Source organism: Nicotiana tabacum, chromosome 14, assembly GCF_000715075.1.
Source record: "Nicotiana tabacum cultivar K326 chromosome 14, ASM71507v2, whole genome shotgun sequence".
Taxonomy (NCBI): Eukaryota; Viridiplantae; Streptophyta; class Magnoliopsida; order Solanales; family Solanaceae; genus Nicotiana; species Nicotiana tabacum.
In genome coordinates, this window is record NC_134093.1 from 12541441 (window position 1) to 12566654 (window position 25214).

The 25214-nt window shown below is 39.9% G+C and overlaps 1 protein-coding gene across 1 annotated transcript in view; it reads left to right on the plus strand.

Annotated features, from left to right (window-relative positions):
• Nucleotides 1-16373, plus strand: part of LOC107818959 (uncharacterized) — a 63757-nt gene extending 47384 nt beyond the window's left edge. The window contains exons 6-7 of the mRNA XM_075229970.1: nt 15047-15719; nt 16037-16373. Of these exons, the coding sequence (XP_075086071.1) occupies nt 15047-15719; nt 16037-16071 (708 nt within the window). The 3' untranslated portion in view covers nt 16072-16373. The remainder of the gene's footprint in view (nt 1-15046; nt 15720-16036) is intronic.
• The last annotated feature ends 8841 nt before the right edge of the window (nt 16374-25214 follow it).

Below are 25214 nucleotides of genomic sequence, written 5' to 3' on the forward strand. Positions count from 1 at the left end.
GGACTGACTCAACTGTAGGGGTATCAATACTGACATCTCTCACATAAGCTAGATGTCACGACCCTATTTTCATCTATAGGTCGTGATGGCGCCCAACACTACAGCTAGGCAAGCCAACTAGTAATTTAAACCCATATTCAATTCTTTTAAAATTAACCGAGTAATTAAACTCTTCTTACTTGCAGGAATTTAGTAAATTAAAACAACCAAGAACAAAATTTAAATCCAAACATTCTACTAGTGTGTGTGCCAAGACCTGGTGTCACAAGTATATGAGCATCTAGTAGATTATACAAACTCCAAATATTGTCTGAAATAAAATAGACAGAATGCAAATACAAGAAGAGACACTAGTAGCTGCAGAACGGCTCAAAAAGACAGCTCACCACTACGCCTCTGGATAATGTGGGTGTGCGATGATAGGTCCTCCACTAGTACATGTCTTAGATCCTACACAAAAAGTGCAGCAAGTGTAGCATGAGTACGTAAACAACGTGTACCCAGTAAGTATCAAGCCTTCGAAGAGGTAGAGACGAGATAGCCGACTTTGACACTCACTATGGGTCAATAATAATAATTGAAATAAAACTAAAATATCTAAATCAACATGATTCACAAAGTTAACAATAATTTATTTAACCAGCAGAAATAATTAAATTCCTTCAAATGCAATAATTTCCAAACTATTAATTAAATTCACAAACTGCAATTGAAATGCCAAGGTATTGTATAATTATCATTATTAGGCACGATTTCTACCGAGGTCATACGACCCGATCCAAAGTGTCGTGTACACTACCGAGGGACGTGCGGCGCGATCCATAGATGCATTTATCATGCCGAGGCATTCGACCTGCTCCACAAGAAAGGAGGACATGTTCTTATGTACCTCCAGAAGGAGAGTATATTTATTATAAGATCAATTCGAGAGGATGAACGATTTCTTTAACAATTAATTAATTTAAACAGAAAATTAAGCATATGAGATTTTCACCTTTTAATAATTTCTCTAACAATTCACAATATATACCAAATAATTTAATTAAATAACGAATACAATTTACACAAGTAATTCATGCTTTGAGTCCTAAACTACCCGGACTTTAGCATTAACAGTTGCTACGCACGGACTCTCGTCACCTCGTGCGTACGTAGTCCCCCATAATTAGCAACAATTATTAATTTAACTACCTATGGGGTAATTTTCCCCTCACAAGATTAGACAAGAGACTTACCTCCCCTCACAAGATTAGACAAGAGACTTACCTCAACTTGCTCCAATTTAATCCACTAGAAGGCCTTTTCCACGATATCCAACTCTGTTTGGCTCGAATCTAGCCGAAATAATTCGATACAATCACTAAAAATTATAGAAACCAATTCCATAAGAAAATACTATATTTTTTAATAAAAATCCAAAATTAATTCAAACATCGTTCGTGGGGCCCCGTCTAGGAATCTGACAAGAGTTACAAAATATTAACGCTCATTCAATTACGAGTCTACCCATACCAAAATTACTAAATTCCAATAACAATTCGGCCCTCAAAACGTCAAATCTATCCAAGAGGGTTTTCAAACTTTTTCAACTTAATTCACCAATTAAATGATAAAAACGGTGATGGATTCGGGTAATTTAACCAATACTGAGTTAAGAACACTTACCCCGTTGCTTTCTCTGAAAATCTCCCAAATATCACCTCAATCCGAGCTCCAAATCAGTAAAAATAAAAAATGGGACTAAGTCCCATTTTTAGAACTTAAATTCTCTGTCCAGTGATTTCTTCTATGCGATCGCGAACTTCCTCACGCGATCGTGAAGAACAATTTCAACAGTGCCCAAAATTAACTCTACACGATCGCAGAAAGTCCCACGCGATCGCGAAGCACTGACTCCGCAAACCTATGCGATCGCGAATCTCCTCATGCGATCGCAAAGCATTAAGCGCGTGGCCCAACTCCTCCCTCCGTTCCTCTTCGCGAACTCGACCTTAGCCACGCGTTCGCATAACACAGCTCGCCCAACCTATGCGATCGCGGACATGCCCACGCGATCACATAGAACAACTTTCCAGCTGCCCAAATTTAGCCTACACGATTGCGTAGAAATAAGTCACCTCTGCCCAAATTACCCTACGCGGTCGCAGACGAATTTACGCGATCGCGTATAAGGAAAATCAAAAGAAAATACCAGCAGCTATCAGCTATCTCCCAAAGGCCAAAAATGATCCGTTAGCCGTCCGAAACTCACCCGAGCCCCTCAGGACCTCAACCAAATATACCAAAAAGTCCTAAAATATCATACGAACTTAGTCAAAACCTCAAATCACATCAAACAACGCTAAAACCACGAATCATACTCCAATTCAAGCTTAATGAAACTTAAAATTTCCAACTTCTACCTTCGGTGTCGAAACCTATCAAATCAAGTCCAATCGACCTCAAATTTTGCACACAAGTCATAAATGACATGACAGAGCTATGAAAAGTTTTGGATTTGGATTCCGATCCCGATATCAAAAATTCAACTCCCCGGTCAAACTTCTAAACTTAAATTCTTGTTTTAGCCATTTCAAGCCTAATTTAACTACGGACTTCCAAATAAAATTTTGAACACGCTCCTAAGTCCAAAATCACCATATGGAGCTATAGGAACCGTCAAATCCCGATACCAGGGTCGTTTTCTCAAAATGTTGACGGAAGTCAAACTTAGCATTCTAAGGTCAATTTGAGGAACCAAGTGTTCCTTTTTCAACCCGAACACTCCCAAATCCCGAACCAACCATCCCCGCAAGTCATAAATTAATAAAACCACATACATGGAGTTTTATTTAGGGGAACAGGGTTCTAAAAGTCAAAATGACTGGTCGGGTCATTACATTCTCCACCTCTTAAACAAACGTTCGTCGTCGAACGAGTTTAGAATTGTACCTGGAGTGCTGAATAAGTGTGGATATTTATTCCGCATTGTTTTCCTTGGCCTCCTAAGTTGCTTCCTAGACTGGTTGTCCCGGCCCCTCCACTGGACTTTTACTGTGAAAATCCTCTTGGACCTCAACTAGCGAACCTATTTATCAATAATGGCAACTGATTCTTCTTCATTGCCCAAACTATTATCTAGTTGAACTGTGCTGAAGTCTAATACATGTGATAGGTCGGCCTGATACTTCCGGAGCATAGATTCATGGAAAACCGGATGAACTCCTGATGGATTGGGAGGCAATGCAAGCTCATAAGCAACCTCCCCAACTCGTCCCAACACCTCAAATGGGCCTATAAACCTTGGACTCAACTTTCCCTTCTTCCCGAATCTCATGATTCCCTTCATCGGCGAAACCTTCAAGAGAACTTTTTGACCTATCATAAATGATAAATCACGCGCTTTCTGATCTGCATAACTCTTCTGTCTGGATTGTGCCCTAAGAAGTCACTCCTGAATCAACTTTACCTTTTCCAAGGCATCTTTCACCAAATTAGTACCATATAATTTAGACTCACTGGGCTCAAACCATCCAATGGGCGAACGACATCGCCAACCATATAAAGCCTCAAATGGAGCCATCTCGATGCTGGATTGGTAATTGTTATTATAAGCAAACTCGGCCAAAGTCAAGAAACGATCCCATTGACCTCCAAAGTCAATCACACATGCCTTGAGCATATCCTCCAAAATCTAAATTGTCCGCTCTGACCGCCCGTCGGTCTGCGGATGAAAGGTTGTGCTGAGCTCTACACGGGTCCCCAATTCACTCTGTACTGCTCTCCAGAAATGTGAAGTAAACTGAGGGCATCTATATGATATGATAGAAATTGGCACACCGTGCGACCGAACTATCTCCTGAATATAAATCTGGGCCAACCTCTCTGATGTATACGTAGTCACAACCGGAATGAAATGTGTCGACTTGGTCAACCTATCAACAATCACCCAAACTGCATCAAATTTCCACACGGTCCGCGATAACCCGACTACAAAGTCCATAGTAATGCGTTCCCATTTCCACTATGGTATAGTCATCTACTGAAGTAGGCCACCTGGCCTCTGGTGTTCATATTTAACTTGCTGACAATTTAGACACCTAGCTACATACTCAACTATGTCCTTTTTCATTCGTCGCCACCAATAATGCTGCCTCAGTTCACGATACCTCTTCGTAGCACCTGGATGAATAGAATACCAAGAACTATGTGCCTCCTCATGTTTTCCTCAGTCCATCCATATTAGGAACACATAGACAAGCCTGGAGTCGCAGAACACCATCCTCTCCAATAGTAACTTCCTTGGCACCACCCCGTAGTACCGTTTCTCGAAGAACCATTAAGTGTGGATCATCATACTGGCGAGCCTTGATCTACTCAAATAGTGAAGACTGAGCTACAACACATGCAAGAACTCGGCTGGGCTTTGAAATATTCAGTCGCACAAGTCTGTTGGCCAAGGACTGCATATCCAAAGCTAATGGCCTCTCTTCTGCTGAAATGAAAGCCAAACTACCCATACTCTCTGCCTTTCTACTCAAGGCGTCTGCAACCACATTTCCTTTACCCGGATGGTATAGAATAGTAATATCATAATCTTTTAGTAACTCTAGCCATCTGCGCTACCTCAAATTTAGGTCTCTCTGCTAGAACAAATGCTACAAACTGCGATGATGAATGTAAACTTCATAGGACACCCCATAAAGATAATGCCTCCAAATCTTAAGAGCGTGAACAATCGCAGCTAACTCCAAATCATGCACCAGATAATTCTTCTGGTGGGACTTCAGCTGTCGGGAAGCATATGCAATAACTCGCCCTTCCTGCATCAATACACAACCCAAGCCAACGCGTGAAGCGTCATAATACACTGTATACATTCCCAAATCGGAAGGCAACACTAACAGTGGTGCTGTAGTCAATGCTGTCTTGAGCCTATGAAAGCTCACCTCACAATCATCAGAACATCGGAACGGAGCACCTTTCTGGGTTAATTTGGTTAAAGGTGCTGCAATAGACGAAAAACCTTCCACGAACCGACGAAAATAACCTGCTAAACCCAGAAAATTCCTGATCTCAGTCGCCAAAGTGGGACGATGCCAATTCTGAACTGCCTCAATCTTTTTGGGATCAACCTTAATGCCCTCGCCCGATACAATATGCCCCAAAAATGCTACAGACTCTAGCCAGAACTCACATTTGGAGAAATTAGCATATAGCTTTTATTCCCGCAATGTCTGAAGCACTACTCTCATATGCTGCTCGTGCTCCTCCTTACTGCGCGAGTAAATCAAAATGTCATCAATGAAGACAATGACAAACGAATCAATATATGGCCTGAATTCCCTGTTCATCAAATCCATAAACATTGCCGGGGCGTTAGTTAAACCGAAAGACATCATCAGAAATTCATAATGACCATATCTAGTCCGGAAAGCAGTCTTCGGAACATCCGAATCCTGAATCCTCAACTGATGGTACCCCGACCTCAAGTCGATCTTAGAGAAAAACCCTAGCACCCTGCAGCTGATCAAATAGGTCATCAATACGTGGCAACGGGTACTTGTTCTTAATAGTGACTTTGTTCAATTGACGATAATCAATGCACATTCGCATCGTTCCATCCTTCTTCTTCACAAATAATACCGGTGCACCCCAGGGCGATACACTCGGTCTGACAAACCCTTTAGCTAGTAACTCCCCAAGCTTTTCTTTCAATTCTTTCAGAGCCATGCGATTAGGTGGGATAGATATAGGTTGGGTATCTGGAGCCAAGTCAATACAGAAATCAATATCACGATTAGGTGGCATGACTGGAAGATCTGAAGAAAATACATCGAAGAACTCCCGAACTATAGGCACTGAATTAATAGCCAGAGTCTTTGCTATAGTATCCCGCACATAGGCTAGATAAGCTAAACAACCCTTCTCAACCATGTGTTGAACCTTCATAAAAGAAATAACCCGATTAAATGCACTAACAGACGAACCCTTCCACTCCAGCCTAGGCAATGTTGGAATAGCCAAGGTAACAGTCTTGGCATGACAATCTAGAATAGCATGATATGGAGATAACTAGTCCATGCCCAGAATAATTTCAAAATCGGTCATCTCAAGCAATAGGAGATCTGCTCTAGTTATAACCACATAATGTAATAATACAGGATCGGTAGATCCGATTCACAACAACAGAATCGCCCACAGGAGTGGACACATAAACAAGAGTACACAAGGACTAACGAGAAACACCCAAAAATTGAGCAAATAGAGAGGACACATATGAATATGTAGATCCTGGATCAAATAATACGGAGGCATCTTTTACGCAAACAGAAATAATACCTGTAATCACGGCATCTGAGGCCTATGAATCTGGTCTGGGCGGAAAATCATAGAACCGAGCTGGAGCACCAACTAGCTGGCCTCCGCTGGCTGACCTCCACATTTAGGACGACCCCTACCCACATGTCCTCCACCTCTTGGTGGTCGGACTACTGGTGGAGCAACTGGTGCAGTAATCATAGGCTGCTGACCTTGCTGCATTAGCCTACCCCGAAGTCTGGGGCAGAATCTTCGTATGTGACTGGGATCCCAGTACTCGTAACAACTCTTCGGTACAATAGGCTGCTGACTAAGAATTTGGCCCTGGTAACCTGAATACCCACTGGAAGAACTCTGAATAGCTGGTGGGCGATAAGAACTCTCTGGTATAGCACTGAAATAAGGTCGCACTGGAGAACCCCGAGGAGGTGGAGGTGCTGGATATGGGGGCCTGCTAGACTGCCCTCTCACAAACTGACCACTGCCCCCATGGAGCACCTCTGAACTCTCCAGAATGCCTAAACCACTTATCTCTAGTAACCTGCTCTCGGCTACGCTGACGTACACCCTTAATCCTCCGGGCTATCTCCACGACTAGCTCATAAGAAGTACCCATTTCAACCTCTCGGGCCATAGTGGCCTGAATGCCAGTATGCAAACCCGCCACAAACCTCTGCACTCTCTCCGCCTCAGTAGGGAGTATCATAAGTGCATGGCGAGATAACTCATAGAACCTCGCCTCATAATCGGTCACTGACATCTAGCCCTGCTGGAGCTGCCCAAACTGAAACCGCAACTCTTCCCTCTGGGAGGGTCGTCTGCTCGCCCAACCTATGCGATCGCGGACATGCCCACGCGATCGCATAGAACAAATTTCCAGCTGCCCAAATTAAGCCTACGCGATCGTAGACGAACTTACACGATCGCGTATAAGGAAAATCAGAAGAAAATACCAGCAGCTATCAGCTATCTTCCAAAGGCCAAAAATGATCTGTTAGTCATCCGAAACTCACTCGAGCCCCTCGGGACCTCAACCAAATATGCCAATAAGTCCTAAAATATCATACGAACTTAGTTGAAACTTAAAATCACATAAAACAACGCTCAAACCACGAATCATACTCCAATTCAAGCTTAATGAAACTTAAAATTTCCAACTTCTACATTCGATGTCGAAACCTATCAAATCAAGTCCGATTGACCTCAAATTATGCACACAAGTCATAAATGACATGACGGAGCTATGAAAATTTTTTGAAATTGGATTCCGACCCCGATATCAAAAAGTCAACTCCCCGGTCAAACTTCCAAACTTAAATTCTTGTTTTAGCCATTTCAAGCCTAATTTAACTACGGACTTCCAAATAACATTCTGAACACGCTCCTAAGTCCAAAATCACCATACGAAGCTATTGGAACCGTCAAATCCCGATTCCGGGGTTGTTTTCTTAAAATGTTGACCGAAGTCAAACTTAACATTCTAAGGCCAACTTGAGGAACCAAGTGTTCCTATTTCAACCTGAACACTCCCAAATCCCGAACCAACCATTCCCGTGGCCATAAATTAATAAAAGCACATATAAGGAGTTTTATTTAGGGGAACGGGGTTCTAAAAGTCAAAATGACTGGTTGGGTCATTGCACTAGATATGCGTCACACCCCTTCTCAACCATTCGTTGAGCTTTAAGAAATGAAATAACTCTGCTGAGAGTATACTCTAAGGTACCTCTCCACTCTAATCGTGGTAATCTTGGCATAGCCAGCGTCACGGTTCATAGCGTGATAATCAAGAATAGCATAATGGGGCTACAACCAGTCCATGCCCAAGATAACATCAAAGTCTACCATACTGAGCAATAATAAATCAACTTTGGTCTCAAAACCACTAAGAGCAATCAAACACGACCGATACACGCGGTCTAAAATAAGAAAATCTCCCATACGAGTAGATGCAAAAATAGGGGAACCCAAAGAATCATGAGATACGCCCAAATACGGGGTAAAATAAGAGGACATATAGGAATATGTAGAGCCTGGGTCAAATAATACCGACAAATCTCAATGACAGATCGGAACAATACCTGTAATGACAGAATTAGAAGCAACTGCCTCTGTACGAGCTGGAAGAGCATAATATCTGGCATGGCCTCCCCCTCTAGGGCGACCTCGACCTCCCCGACTTCCACCTCGAGCGGGATGAGTAGCTGGGGCGGTAGCTGGTGCTGGAATCATAGCCTGAGGGCCCGGTGGAGCACGTGGTGGCTGAGACGTCTGCGGAGGTGCACCCCTCCTAAATCTGGGGCAATCCCTCATCATACGGCGAGTGTCGCTATACTCAAAATAAGCTCTCGGAGAACGTGACTGACTCGGGCCAGGTCTGCTGGACTGGCCGCTAAAAGCACCCCGAGCATGAGGCACACTAGATACTGGCGGTGCATAATAAGGCTCTTGGGCCTAGAAGGGACCAGAATACCACTAGCAGCTGGAAGAGTTGAATGAACGGGGCGACTCCCAAAACACCTACCATGACGAGTTGCTGGGGCACGAACACCAGAATAAGAACCAGTCTCTCGAGACCTCTTGGCCTCTCTCTCCTCTCTATCCCGGGCAAGCATGCCCTTCAATCTACTAGCAATACTCACAACCCGCTGATAAGAAATATTCATCTCAAACTCCCTGGCCATACTAATCCGGATACTGGGGTGGAGTCCCTTAATAAACCGATGAACCCTCTCTCGAACTATGGCAACCAAGGCCGGTGCATGTCGGGCCAAATCATTGAAGCGACCTGCATATACTGACACAGTCATAACACCATGGCCCTGCTGCACAAACTCCACGCGCCATGCGTCCCTGAGGCTCTGAGGGACATACTCTCTCAAAAATATGTCCGAGCATTGAGTCCATGTAAGTGAAGCTGCCTCATCCGGATTACTCAACTCATAAGCACGCCACCACTGATAGGCTGCTCCTCTAAGATGGAAGGTGGTAAAAGAAACCCGACTCGTCTCCGCTATGCCCATAGTATGTAGAATACGATGACACTCCTCTAGAAAACCCCGAGCATCATCTATAGCCAATCCGCTGAAGGTAGGTAGGTGGTACTTCTTGTACCTCTCAAGTCTGAGTTGCTCCACCTCAGAAGCAGTTGTCCTAGTCTCGTGCTGAATCGGAGCTACCGGTAGCATAGGGATGAACTCTGGGGCCTGGTCGACCTGATCCCGCTGCTTTGGAGTACCGGCGACGGGAGTCTTTGCTCCTCCCCCGGCCTGAGATATGGCAGGAGCAAGTAGGATTAATCCGACCTGAGCTAAGGTGCTGAACATGCTCAGAAACTGGGCTAGAGTCTCCTGGAGAGCTGGTGCAGCAAAAGGCACCTCAGGTTCCTTCCCTCTAGCTGCACCGCGTGGACTTCCTGGGCCTCTACCCCGTCCCCGGCCTCACGCGACTCTAGCAGGGGGCACGGGTGCCTGGTCATCAGATCCGCATGTACGTGTCCTCACCATCTGTGAGAGAATAGAATATAGAAGTTTATAATTTTTTATGTCAACAAATTTTGCACGACAAGGAATCAAAGAAGTATAAGTTTTTCCTAACAGTTCCATAGCCTTCCGAAGATAAGTACAGACGTCTCCATATCGATCCGCGAGACTCTAATAAACCAGCATGTGACTCACGACACCTATGAACCTAGAGCAATGATACCAATTTGTCACGACCCCAAACTCCCTCCGTATAACATCGTGATAGCACCTAGTTTCTACGACTAGGTAAGCCTAACAAATTGCGGAAAATAACAAAGCGAAAATAAAACTTGGCAACTAAAGGCAGTGGATAACTGAATAACTAGTAACAATGCCACTCGGCATGTATAATAACCAATACTCTATAAATACACCATTTTCCCAAAACTCGGACCATCATAAGTCACAAGCAACAGAAGGGAACTAGTATATCTGTACATTAGAGTCTAACAAAAGAAGTACGGAAGGTAAATGGCATAGGAGAAAATAGAGGGGGACTCCGAGGTCTGCGGATGCGGCAGATGTACCTTGAAGTCTCTGTACAATAGCAAGCACTCTCAGCTAGTAGCAGAGCTGATAAGAAGCACCTGGATCTGTCTCAAAAGTAAATATGCAGGGAGAATTCCCGAGGAACTGCCTCGTAGTCTCAAAAGTAAACACACAGCTCAACCGATAAATACCATAGTTAACAACAAGAATTCTACAGTAAAGACCGATAAAGAGCAAGGAAAAGCAGGAAATCAACTAGGCATGCTTCACAGAGTTCAAATAAGCAGTTAAAGCACGTAGACATGCGATATTAGACTAAACAGGATAACTACACATGTTGGAATAGGTCAAATAAGAATGAAAACAGACTAATACTCATTTAAATGGTATAACTCAAATTAAAGGAAAAACAGGTTGCTACTAGTAAAATAAATCTGGTTTTACAACAAATAGCCCGTGTACGTACTCGTTACCTCACGTACACGGCGCTCACATATCACGACAGTACCAAATCCTAAGGGTATTTCTCCCACACAAGGTTAGGCAAGACACTTACCTCGAACCAATCTCAATCAATCAGTAACAATGCCTTTTCCACGAATTTTTGACTCTGAATGGCCCAAATCTAGCCAAAAAATAATTACATGTCATAAATATAACCATAATAAACTAATCTAATTAATGAAATCAAGACTTTAACAAAAATTCTGAAATCCGTCCTAAAAAGTCGACCCTGTCCCACGTCTCGAAATCAAGTAAAAGTCACAAAATATGAACACTCATTCCCTCATGAGTTCACTCGTACCAAAATTATCCAAATCCGATGTCAAAATCTCAATCAAAACCCAAAATCTTAGTTGAAGAACATCTTCCCATTTTCCCAAAAATTTAAACACAAATCCGAAATTAAATGATGAAATCAACCATAAATTAGTGGAATATAACCATAAATGAGTTAAGAATCATTACCCAAAAGTTTTCTCTGAAAACCCCTCAAATAATCACCCAATCCGAGTTCTCAAAGTCCCAAAATCGAAATGAGAAATCAACCCTTGAAATCCTATTTTCTGTCCAGCAAACTCGCTTCTGCGAGCCTTCAACTGTACCTGCGGTACCACACCTGCGGAAAACTCATCGCAAGTGCGAAAATGGCTTAAATGGCTAGGATCGCATCTGCGAGCTTTGGGCCGAACCTGCGAGCCCGCTCCTGCTGCTTGACTTCCACACATGCGCTCACAGGCCTTCTTGACCAACAGTGCACCTGTGCCCTTCACTCCGCACGTGCGATCCCGCACCTGCGGTTTCCCCACCGCATGTGCAAAAATACCAGAAACCAGAAGATTTAGCCATTTGCCTAAGTCCAAATTCAATCCGTTAAGCATCCGAAACACACCCGAGGCCCCCGGTACCTCAACCAAATATACCAACAAATCCTAAAATACCATACAAACTTAGTCGAGCCCTCAAATCACATCAAACAATGCTAAAAACATGAATCACCCTCTAATTCAAACTTAATGAACTTGAAACTTTAAATTTCTACAATCGATACCGAAACCTATCAAATCACGTCCGATTAACCTCAAATTTTACACACAAGTCATATTCAATATTACGGACCTACTTCAACTTCCGGAATTAAAATCTGACCCCGATATTTAAAAGTCCACTACCGGCCCAAAATCTCCAAAAATTTAACTTTCGCCAATTCTAGCCTAAATCAGCTACCGACCTCCAAAACACAAACCGGACACGCCCCTAAGTCCAAAATCACCCAACGGAGCTAACAGAACCGACGAAACTCTATTCTGGAGTCGTCTTCATACAATTTCAACTACAGTTAAAATCTTAAGACTTAAGCTTCCATTTTAGTGACTAAGTGTTCCAATTCACTCCGAAACCACAAACAAAACCTCCCGGCAAGTCACATAAGTAGAAAAAGATACGAAAAAAAATAGTAAATAGGGAATAGGGGTTATTACTCTCAAAACGGTCGGCCGGGTCGTTACACCTGACTTGAGTTGTGATGACCTATCTGGTGGGGACCATATTATATAGACATCATTTGGGGAGGTAACCGATATTTGAGGACTTGTGTTTACTGTTCAGAGGAGGATCGCATCATTGTTCCTATACTTGTTTTCACTGTTTAATTACCATGTTTTATACTTGTTTACTTTCTACTTTACTTGATTTATTGGACACTAGTAAGCGTTGATGTCGACCCTCGTCACTACTTCTCCGGGGTTAGGCAGATACTTACTGGGTACGCCATGATTTACGTATTCAGGCCACACTTCTGCACTTATTGTGCATGTATATATATTTCTAGTGGTCTTTTGGGCGTAAAGGTACAACTATTGTGGGGACTTTACGGTGAGCTGCTTCCCTTGTTACGAACCGCAACATACGGGGTCTCCATCATAACTATTTACATTATCTTGTCTATCTTGTTTTCCAGACAAATGTTGTATTATTATTGTATCTTCTAGTAGATGCCCATGCACTTGTGACACCGGATTTTGGGAGTTCCCGATGGATGTTCACTATTGTAGTTCACTTTATTACTATAATTTCACTCTATGATTTATTTATATTCGGGAATTTGTAAAGAATAGCACATATTTCTATGAGTTTCATATTTCACTCTATTATTTAATGGGATTCATGATTTCAAAAATAATAAAATGAATAATTAAGTTGGTAGTTCACTGTTGTCTTGCCTAACGGTGACGTTGGGCACCATCACGGCCGATAGTGGATTTTGGATCGTGATAGAGGCCAAGCCTCTGAATTTAAATTCAAAAATTACAGTTGGGACCGTATATCTGGAAAAAGAAAATAAATAACGAAAAACGGAAAATAAATTTGATCCAAAAAATTATCAATCAAATCAATTGACCAAAGCCGAAGCCAAGCGACGACAACAGCGCGAGACACCATTTCTTCTCAACTCTTTAAGAGCTAGAAGATGTGCTTCTCTATATAAGTACAAAGATTTTCTTTTCATTTTTTTATGAGGGACAAAGTGCATTAGTAAAGGAAACACTTTAAACTATTCATTTTCCTCCATTTCTCATTTACCCCTCTCATTTCTATAATATAGAAGAGCAAATTTTCGACATAGCTGTTTAAAGTCATTAACTTTTTATTTTTGAGGGAATTTTAGTCCTTTCAAGTATCTATTTATATACTTGTCGCTGGAAGTTTCCTCAAACCCTACCTTCTGCTTCTACCGTCTTCTTCTTGCTCTCAAGATCTGTTTGTGTTCTTGCTACAATTAATTTTGCACATATCTTCTTATTTTTCCTTAATTCTTTTCTTTTTGAGTTCTCTCCATCCTTTTTAGTTTTGCTGTTCAATTCATCTTCAACCTCAAATTTCATCTTTTGTATCTCGCTTTATCTCTCTTTTTTCCCTTTTACCAGAAGCTTAATAATTTTCCATTGTTGATTTTCTCTTTTTTAGAGCCTAAATGCTTATCTATCTCGGCCCGATATTGACACTGATCTTGTTGATAAGCCTACTTAAGAATAAGAAAATTTTGGGTATAGCCTCACTGCTTAATAAAGTTTGGAGTTCTTTATCTTCTCCGGTTCTCTTCCAATGTTCCTTTTTTCAATTTCTTCTCCTCTCTTCTGCTCTTTCATGGCTCTATCACGGTAAACTACTATTGATTTTATTTATCTGTGTCTGAATAATAGGAACACGATTCGAGTTTTTGCATCATCTACATAAAGGCTTCAATTACTAGGTTTTAGCTCAGGTAATCTTCTTCAGTTTGATTCCCGTTATTCTTTTTCTGCAGTAACTGTTGAGAAGTATATATATTTTAGAGTTAGTTGGACTGTTAGAAGTTAGTTAGTGGATTAGTGTACAGTTGTCAACAACTGTTATTTTATTGTTAAGGAGTTAGTAGTTAGTGATAGTATGTATATATATACTTGTACAGTACATGATGATGAATAAGATTCGATATTTCTTAAAGGCAACTCCCTTTCTCTCTTCTTCCTCCTCTATTTCATCTATGATTTTCCAATGGTTGTGCCTCTTTAACATGGTATCAAAGCTCGGTTCAACTCCGGCGAGTTCAACAATGGCAGACGAGTGAGGAGAAAGTACAATTGAGTTGTTCGAATCCAGAACTTGCTTTAAATTACAGTTGAAGATACAACTTCTTCTTCATGCTAGGGTTTGCTGATTTTGAGAAAATTCAACAACTTTTCTGAATTCCTGCAACAATTTGAGTAAGTAATTTTCTTCAATTTACAAATCTACGAAGTTACTATTGCAATTAATGAAAATGAATCTGCTTCGACTATTGTTATATTGCCACCATCAGATACTCAGAATCTCGACTTAGCTCATCACAATAATCCTTTGTATATTCATCTTTATGATACTCAAGGTGATGTTCTTATCTCAATTCAACTTCGAGGTTCGAAAAACTATTTTCTTTGGAGTAGATCTATAAAAATTGTGTTGCATGGAAAAAACAAGTTAGGTTTTGTGCCAGGAACATGTAGGAATGATCTATATGATGCGGCTCTTCATGAACTCTAGGATCGATGTAATGCTATTGTTATGGCATGGATAATGAACACAGTTGCTCCTAATTTACTAAGTATTATGATCTATGCCTCTAATGCACACAAGGTCTGGGAAGATCTTCGTGAGAGATTTGATAAAGTGAATGATTCTAGATCATTCTAACTTCACAAGAAAATTGAAAGCTGACTCAAAACCTGCTAACTGTATCTAAATATTTATCAAATCTTAGGGAGTTATGGGATGAATATGAAGCCTTAGCTCCTCCTCCCTCATATGGATGCCATGAATCCAAGCAGCATGCAGAATACTATCAACTACAAAAATTGTATCAATTTTTGAATGGTATAAATGACTCCTTTGATAATGCTAAAGATCAGATTCTTATGATTCGACCACTTCCAAATGTCAATCAAGCCTATTCTATGGTAGTTAATGTTGAAAGTCAAAGGAAAAACAATACGGGTCTGAGTGTTGGCATTGGTGATTCTGCAGCACTGATGAGTAAGGCTAACTCTGGGAATGGAAATAGTAGTCTCAAACCTAGAAACAACCTTGGGAGGTCTACACTACAATGTGACTACTGTCACCTGAAAGGTCATACCAAATACACTTGCTATAAGCTTCATGGATATCCTGCTAATTTCAAGGCCAAGAGAAGAGGTTATTCAGGTCCTCATATGAACAATGCATCCACTGCCCCATGGTTTCAAACTCCTGATTCTTCTCAACCTATTCCTCAATTCTCCTCCCCTACTCCAGTTTTTACTCAAGAACAATATAATCAGATCCTACAAATGCTGAGCAAAGGAAACCAGGTAGAATCTATGGCAAATGCAGCAACTATGAACAACACAGGTACTATAACAACTTCATGTCTCATATAGTTATTGGTAACTGAATAGTAGACACAGGGCCTCCAATTATATGGTACGTAATTCCAAGCTACTAAGTGAAATCAAGGATCTGACTAATATAGAGAGAAATAAGGTTCATCTCCCTAATGGTGAGCAAATTGCTATAAGTCATACTCGTGTTTCCGAAATCTTAAAAAATAAATCATTACACAATGTCTTATACATTCAGACTTCAAATACAACTTGCTATCAGTCTCAAAGCTTACAAAGAAGCTGAGATGCCTTGTTGCATTTTTTCCTGATTTTTATCTTTTTCAGGACCTCTTGAGTGGGAAGGTAATGGGGATTGGTAAGGAAGTGTGTGGGCTCTACATCTTGAAGCCAGATGTCTCTAAGGACTCATTGCAACTGTAGGATGCAAAGCAAAGTACCAATTTAGTATCTTTTGTAAATACTGTCTCTAGTTCTAGTAACAATAAGGCAGTTCATACTAGGTCTACTGAGAATTGTATTATGTCTTTGTGGCACAAGAGACTCTGGCATGCACCTATGAAAGTTCTACAAAAGAATAATAGTTTACCTCATGTACCTATTCAAGATCACCATTGTACAGTGTGTCTTATTGCTAAGCAATCTAGACTTCCATTTCCTCATAGTACTTCTTGTTCTGCTCATCCTTTTGAACTTGTGCATGTTGATGTCTGGGAACCATATAGGGTCCCAACTTATGATGGTAAGAGATATTTTATGACATTGGTAGATGATTTCTCCAAGTACACCTGGCTTTTCTTAATGAACACTAAAGCAGAATCTACTATTGTGTTAAAAATGGTTTTAACACTAGTTCAGACTCAATTTGATTACAAGTTTAAGTGTCTCATGTCTGACAATGGTATTGAGTTCTTCAATGAGCAGGTCAACAGTTTCTTGGTGCAACATGGAATTATTCATCAGAGTTCCTGTGTATATACACCTCAACATAATAGTAAGGTTGAGAGAAAACACAGGTCCATCCTTAATATGGCAAGAGCCTTGAGGTTTCAAGCCTTTGTTCCACTACAGTTCCGGGGTGAGTGTGTTTCTACAACAGTCTATCTTCTAAATAGACTGCCTATAGTCTTGTTGAAGGGAACCTCTCATTTTGAGAAGCTCTATAACAAGGTTCCTTCTCTTCAGCACTTGAGGATCTTTGGTAGCCTGTGCAATTCCACCTCAGCCAGAAAAGCAGACAAATTCAGTCCCAAGGCCATTCATGTTGTACATTTAGCCTACTACTCTATGAAAAAATGATACATCTTGTATGATCTTCACTCTAAACTGTTCTTTGTAAGCAGGGACACTGTCTTCAAGGAGGATGTCTTTCCCTTCAAGAATGTTACATCCAGTTCTTCTCCTTTATTTCCTATTTTGGATCTTTCAGAAGTTGATTGATCTTCTGTCAATTGCATTACTACTCCTGGGAACACTACAACTTAGTCACCTTCTTCTGTTTCTAGCTAGCCTGATGGACCTAGTCAGCCTGTTCTTGATCATCATTTGCAGTCCAGTTCCTCCAATACTTCTGATCCGCCTCCTTTTAGGAAATCATCTAGGGCTTCTGCTCCTCCTATATGGTTGAAGGATTATATTGTATCTTCTAAATGAGCAGCCTGTAACTACTCAATTTTCCAGTATATTTGCTCCGATAAGTTGTCTTCTGCTTATCAGGCTTGTCTTGCTGCTTACTCAGTTATGTCTGAGCCTACTACTTATGCTTAGGAAAGTACTGATCCTAAGTGGACAGAAGCCATGCAGGCTGAGATTGCTGCTCTTGAGGAGAATCAGACCTGGTCCATTGTAGACCTGCCTCCTCACAAGGATCCTATTGATTGCAAGTGGGTATTCAAGATTGAATATAAGTCTATTGGAGAGGTATAAGGCTCGACTGGTTGCTAAGGGGTATAGTCATCTTGAAGTTCTGGATTACAAAGAGACTTTCTCTTATGTGGTCAAAATTGTCACAGTGAGGTTTGTAGTGGCTTTGGCTGCAGCATCTGGCTGGTTTATCTTCCAAATAGATGTGCACAATGCCTTTCTTCAATGAGATCTCCTTGAAGAGTTCTATGTGCAGATCCCAGATGGCTTTTCCAGCCATGGGGAGTGTCATCATCAGAAGTTATGTAGACTGCATAAGTCCTTGTATGGACTCAAGTAGCCTTCTAGATAGTGGAGCCTAAAGTTGACTTCTGCTTTGAAGGATATGGGATTTGTACAGTCTCATTATGATTACTCTCTTTTCACACAAAGGGTAGATGGTGATCTGGTAGTAATTCTGGTATATGTTGATGATCTTCTGGTTACTGGGAATAATTTGGAGCTTATTCATCAGGTAAAGACAAATTTGCAATCTAAGTTCAAAATGAAGGACTTGGGAGAATAAAAATTCTTTCTGGGAATTGAGTTTTCCAGATCAAAAGAATGAATCCTTATGAACCAAAGGAAATATGGTCTTGAGTTAGTATATGAGCTAGAATTAGCTGGTGGAAAGCCTATTCCTACACCTCTTGAATTCAATCACAAACTCACCTTAGTAGTATTTGACAAATTTGTGAACAAAGGAGAAGCCTCTATAGATGCACACCTTGAGGATCTAGGTAGCTATCAGAGGTTGGTAGGCAGATTGCTATACTTGACAATGACAAGGTCAGATATTGCCTTTGTTGTTCAAGTACTTAGCCAGCACATGCATGCTCCCAAGTAGTCACATATGGAAGCAGCTACACGAGTTGTCAAGTATGTCAAGGGAACTGCAGGACTAGGACTGTTTATGCCAGCAAAAGAAAATAAGCAATTAGTTGCCTACTGTGATTAAGATTAGGGCTCATGTGTGGGGACAAGGAAGTCTATCACTGGCTATATAGTTAAGTTTAGTAGAGCTTTAATCTCTTGAAAATCCAAGAAACAAAGCATAGTTTCTAGAAAATCTGCTGAATTAGAATTCAGAAGGATGGCATCTACTGTTGTTGAAGTCACTTAGCTAGTTGGCTTGTTCGGAGAGGTAGGAGTTACAGTGAACACTCCTGTGTAGTTGTTCTGTGATAGCAAAGTTGCTATACAGATTGCAGCACACCCTATATTTCATGAGAGGACAAAACACTTTGACATTGATTGTCACTTTGTAAGGAAAACAATTCACGGTGGTCAAATTCAAACTCAACATATTGGGATTAAGGAACAGCATGTTGATCTGCTTACCAAGAGTCTATGCAAACCACAACATGAGTATTTGATTAGCAAGCTGGGAATGAAGAACCTCTTCTATCCCTTAGCTTGAGGGGGAGTGTTGAGAAGTATATACATTGTAGAGTTACTTGGATTGTTAGAAGTTAGTTAGTGGGTTAGTGTATAACTATCAACAGCTATTATTTTATTGTTAAGGAGTTAGTAGTTAGTGATAGTATATATATACATGTACAGTACATGTTGATGAATAATATTCGACATTTTTTAAAGGCAGCTCTCTTTCTCTCTTCTTCGTCCTCTGTTCGATCCATCTCTGCTTCTCCAATGGATGTGCCTCTTTAACAGTAACCCTACCCTTGTCATCAATTTCTCATTTCTGGTCTTCATTCCGCATAGGATTATGAAAGAAGGATTATTATTTGTTGTAGCCTGTAAGCATTCACTGCCTTTATTTCACCAGATATAAAACTCCAACGTTGTGATAAAAAGTTTTCTCTTTTGTACTTAGATTTTACTCTCTTATTGCTACTATAAGTTTTAACTCTTCCTCTGAATTTTTTGTTCTTGGGGGTCAAGGTCCAATAAAATTCATAGGTTTAGGAAGAAACTCTATCAAATAGTGATTTTATCTTTCGACCATATTTTGATTGATACTACGATATATAAGGAACGCTAAATTCAAAGGCTAGCATTAATACAAATTCTACCCTTGAATTAGTTTGATTCATGTTAGAAATCATTAAGTGGATAGTATAGTCAATTGGGCTCTAAGTATTCTATAGAGTCCCATATTCTTGATGAGTCAATCTTTAAAATCATTCATCGGATCTGACTAGCAACACATAAAGTTGTTTATTTGATTTCTGACAATCGGAAAGTTGTTTCCTATATCACTTAACTGTTGTAGATTATAACTGAAGATCTGACGAAACATGAACTCACACATTCATAGTTGTGGAAGGGGGTGTAGGAAGACAATGTTGTGGCGTTGCCATCAGTGGTGGTATCTACTGATAGTATGAAGCCATTGTACTTGTGAGTTGTGCTAAGTTTTTCTCTCCTTTTCTTCCTTTGTTTTACACATTTCTTGGTTTTTGCAGTTTTCCTCTTTGTATTTTTGGCCTCTGTCGTACCTGTGTTTTGTGCTGATTTTTCTTTCTTTCTCCTTCTTCCTTTCTTTGTTTTACCCATTTATAGGTGATGGAATTTTGATAGATATCTCTTGGTTTTCTTCTTCTTTTGGATATTTTGGTGGTTCTTTCACCTGCATTGTCATTAGTTTTTCCTATTTCTTACATTTTTCTAATATGTTACTTTGAAGATATCCCTAATGTTATCATAAAATCTATATTGGCACATATGATATTTCCATAAGTCAACTAATTAAGAGAGTAATTCTGATGGGTGACAAAATCACAAAATTATTTATGCTGATGCATAATCCGTGCAAAAAAGTGTGTAGCAAGAGCCTGATGTGATGTTGTTGTTTATTTAAAATGTGTTACTGTTAAAAATCAACATTTAAAAATTGATTCACCTTAACTGAAAAGGTAAAAAAACTTCCCTGCATTTTACAAGGAAAAACGTCAAATTGATTACAATATCACACTCTTATTTAAATAAACAGACTTAGAGAGCTTTAGATATCTTAAACCGAAGAAAATACAAAATTATTCCTATATTATTGTTAAAAAGAATATTCTAAAGTTATTATTAGGTTAGTAACACATCAACATAAATATGAAGTCAGAGAAGACATAAGTGACAGAGAAATTAAAAAGAGTAACAAATACAAATTTTGTGGAGTATTTACCCAAGGAGATAATGATTTCACCTGGAACTATAAGCATGACAAGGAGTTGTCTGAACTTTTACTGAACTTTGCAGCTTCAGCTCAATATGTAAAATATTTTGATGATGCAGATTTGAGAAGCCTAAGCAGTAAAGTATTCTTCTACTTATTATTGTATCATCAGGACTTGCATGGTCATACATGGTATGGGTCATTTTCATGCGTCAATTTTTATATCTGCAATTTTATTTTATGTAAAAGAAGATAGTTTCAGTTTCTGCGCTATTAGGCCCTCGTTGGCACGGGCTATCGCTATCTATTAATTAATTATATAAAAATCCAACAATATCACCAATCACACCTAACACTACATCTTGTTTAGGAATAAAAGACCTTGACACTGACATGAAAATCTAATTTTACAAGCTCAATACAAAAACTTATTTAGCTCCATGCAGAGTTTTAATCACTTGCACACTTACTCGGGTTCAAATTTTAAATATTAAGTCTCCTTTCGAAGAAGTATTTTACCCCTGAATGGTATAACTTTTCGATGTGAATTCGAATTAATCGGCTCTTAAAGTGAGTTCCGGTCTGAAACAAAAGAATAAGTTATTCCATCAGTTTATAAATTTAAAGAGAAATATAAACAAAAAGAGTAAAAGAAAAAGAAAGAAATTTTAGATTCTACTATATAGGGGTGTTCATAAAAACCCGAAAAATCGAACCAAATCGAAAATCGATCCAAACCGACTAAAAAACCCGATACTTTTTAGGTTTGATTTGGTTTTGGTTTTAAATTTTAAAAATTGATCAAATTTGGTTTGGTTTTGGTTTTAATAAAAAAATAACTGAAAAAATCGAACCAAACCGACTATAAAAGTAGCTATATAAATTTATTATTACACCTATATATATATATATATATATATATATATATATATATATATATATATATATATATATATATATATATGTATGTATGTATGTATGTATGTATGTATGTATGTATGTATATAATGTTTCTAAAATTTTATGGTATATATTAGTCATTTGTATTTTTAGTCTAGTTCTTTGCTATTATAATAATCTAATTCTTTACCTTCTAGTTTGATTGGTAGTTTTCTTTTGCTAAGTACAAGAATTTATTTCATGTTAAAAATAATCGATTTTTAATTGAGTACTTAAATTATTCATCACTATTTGAGTCAATTATCATCAATATATCTTGGAAAATGATATATTTCTCAAAGAGCAATTAGTTTGATAGTGTTACGTTGAAAATGTAGTCGCCGAAATATGCGTTTGGTAGTGTATGTCTCATATTTAAGAAAAAACTGATAAATAACCGAAAACACCGAAAAACCGACAAAAACCGAATCGATAAAAAATCAACTTAATTGGTTTGGTTTGATTCTAATATTTGAAAAATCGACTTACTTGGTTAGGTTTCTTTTTAGGGAAAATCCGATCCAAACGAACCATGAACACCCCTACTACTATATGCTTTAATCTAACAGTAGGGGTCCCACATAATTGGACTGTGAAAGGAGCCAATGGTTATGCCGCGCCTGCATTCAACAATTTAGGCACATGGGTATGCTACAAGTGGCTGGCTGCAGTAAAGCCAAATGTCAATAGTCCTGAAATATAAAAAAACAAAATGTGCATATATAACTTACAGAAAATACATTAGAAAAGCCATATGAGGACCGTTACGCCTACCTGACGAGACCTATTTTAAATGTTTTTTATTTATTACATCGGGTCGGGTCGGAACGGGCCGTAGGGGAAAGGAAAGAGAACTGATAGAGTTTGAACACTCCATTTTTGCGAAAGCAAACTAGCTTATCGAGGGAGCAAGTCCTCAACCCTGCCCGACGAGACCTTATCACTTGATTCACCTTTTTTTTGGGTTTAATACCATATGATATTTGAATTCATTAATCCGACCAATTCAAATTCGCCCGGCATAAACTATTTAAAGGGAAACGTTTTTTAAACAATCTTTTTTTTCATTTTCAATGCTTTGATTGAAGACATCTAATTAACGACGAAAGGATTTAATCCATATGTGGAGATCATTTGGCGGTCTTGGTTCACCTCATCACTCCTCAATTACTCGACATAAGCTCTAGTTATTTCTTACAACAACAATCCAGTATAATCCCACTAGTGAGATCTCGGGAGGGTAGTGTGTACGCAGACCTTACCCCTACCCTGGGGTAGAGAGGCTGTTTTCGATAAACCCTCGGCTCCCTCCCTCCAAGAACTCCCCACCTTACTCTTGGGTGACTCGAACTCACAACCTCTTGTTTCTTAAAATATGCAATTTTATTCATTTAGTATTTAATGTGTTCATTAGTTGAAATTTATACTGCTGTATACGGTCAAAATCGAGCTTGCCCTTCATATGATTAATCGAGACTGGAACATGATAGATCAAGATTCAACTTCGTGTAATATCGAGCTATGATGCGAAGTTAGGTTGCCGAGCTCGTGACCTAGAGACCGACCAAGATCAAGATCGGCCAAGATTGAGACCGAGCAAAATAGAGACCGATCAAGTGCATGATCGGTCAAGATCAAAACCGAACCAGAAAATAATAAATCCGGTATATCCGTAATTTGGGTGAGAATCTCGGCGGAAATTCCGGTGCATATCAAGGAAAGACCTATTAATTAATCTATCATGAAATTCTTTCTGTATTAAGAATTATAAACAAAGTAGGACTTTTTCACTATATAAAGAAGGGTTTTGATCTTTTGCAGGACATTCTAGAAGCAATAAAAACAACACATTACTTTCTTTGAAAGCTTGATTATCTTGTTACTCTGTTCTTACATCAGCTGAATCCTTACTTGTTTGGAAGGTGACTGGATTCAAAGGCAAAAGCTAATTGATTTATTTGGTTTGCATTTGTCTCTTTTGTAGCTAATTATAGTACTGATATATATTTATACATTTTCCCAATTTGTATCAAGTTATATCACGTATCCTTAGAGCCGCGTATAAATTCAATTGTTATCCATTTTTTTTGGATAAACAGTTTGGTGCCCACCGTGGGGCCAAGGATAATAGTGATTATTTGATGCAAATCTCTATAAAACACACTATTTCACATTTGCTCTTGGAAGTATCTTTGATTTGAGGCTAAAAATGACGAACACTCAATTAGTGCCCCTACATATCGACAACGAATCTGGCCATCAAGGTGAGAATAACAACGTGACGCCCGGGGATGAAAGGCCACTCGTTGACCCCGTTGGGACTCGGGCTGTGGATCCAATTGATGTTAATTCGCATGTGGCCATAGAAGCAAACCAACATTTCGGTCCCGAAAATAGCATTCATGGTGGAACCCGATCTGCAGTTCGAAATACCCAAAATATTGGAGAAGATGGGATCAGCCTGCGTATGATCTTCGAAATGCTGCAAGCTCAACAGGTGGCGATAGCTCAGTTGCAGAGCCAAACCCAAGCACCGAGCAGGGCTGAGCACGGACCACCCCAAGAAGTCGCCCACAGAACGGGACCAACTGTGGTAAGATCAAATGAACAAGAATCGGGGACTAACCCTAAAATTATAAAAATGCTCGAGGAACTGACAAAGCGGGTAGAGTCCGGGGAAAATAAGATCGAAGCAAACGACAAGAAAGTGAAAACTTATAACTCCAGGGTTGATCAGATCTCGGGAGCACCGCCAATATTTAAGGGTTTGGATTCCAAAGAATTCGTACAAAAGCCTTTTCCCCAAGCACGACTCCCAAACCGATCCCCAAGAAGCTCCACATGCCCGAGATTCCTAAGTATAATGGAATAACCGACCCCAACGAGCATGTCACCTCTTACACATGTGCCATTAAAGAGAATGATCTAGAGGACGATGGAATCGAATCCGTGTTACTAAAGAAATTCGGGGAAACCCTGTCAAAGGGAGCAATGATATGGTATCATAATTTACCACCTAACTCTATCGATTCTTTAGTCATGCTTGCAGCTTCTTTTGTAAAGGCACACACCGGAGCCATAAAGGTCGAGACTAGGAAGTCGGACCTTTTCAAGGTAAGGCAAAAAGATAATGAGATGCTCAGAGAGTTTGTATCTCGTTTCCAAATGGAACGAATGGATCTACCACCGGTCACCGATGATTGGGCCGTTCAAGCTTTCACCCAAGGACTAAATGAATGAAGCTCAGTGGCTTCACAACAATTGAAGCAGAACCTGATTGAGTACCCAGCTGTTACCTGGGCCGATATACATAATCGATATCAATCAAAGATTAGAATCGAAGACGACCAACTAGGGGCTCCATCTTGATCCATTATCAAAAAGGACGTCGATCGAGAACCAAGGTCGAACAAGGATCTATACCAGCCGTATAATAGAGATCATAGGGGCAACGGGCCTGGTCACAACTCCGTACGAGCTGAAAGGAGAAGTGATCGAGGCCAAGGCTCTCGAGGGCTGATGAGCAAGAAT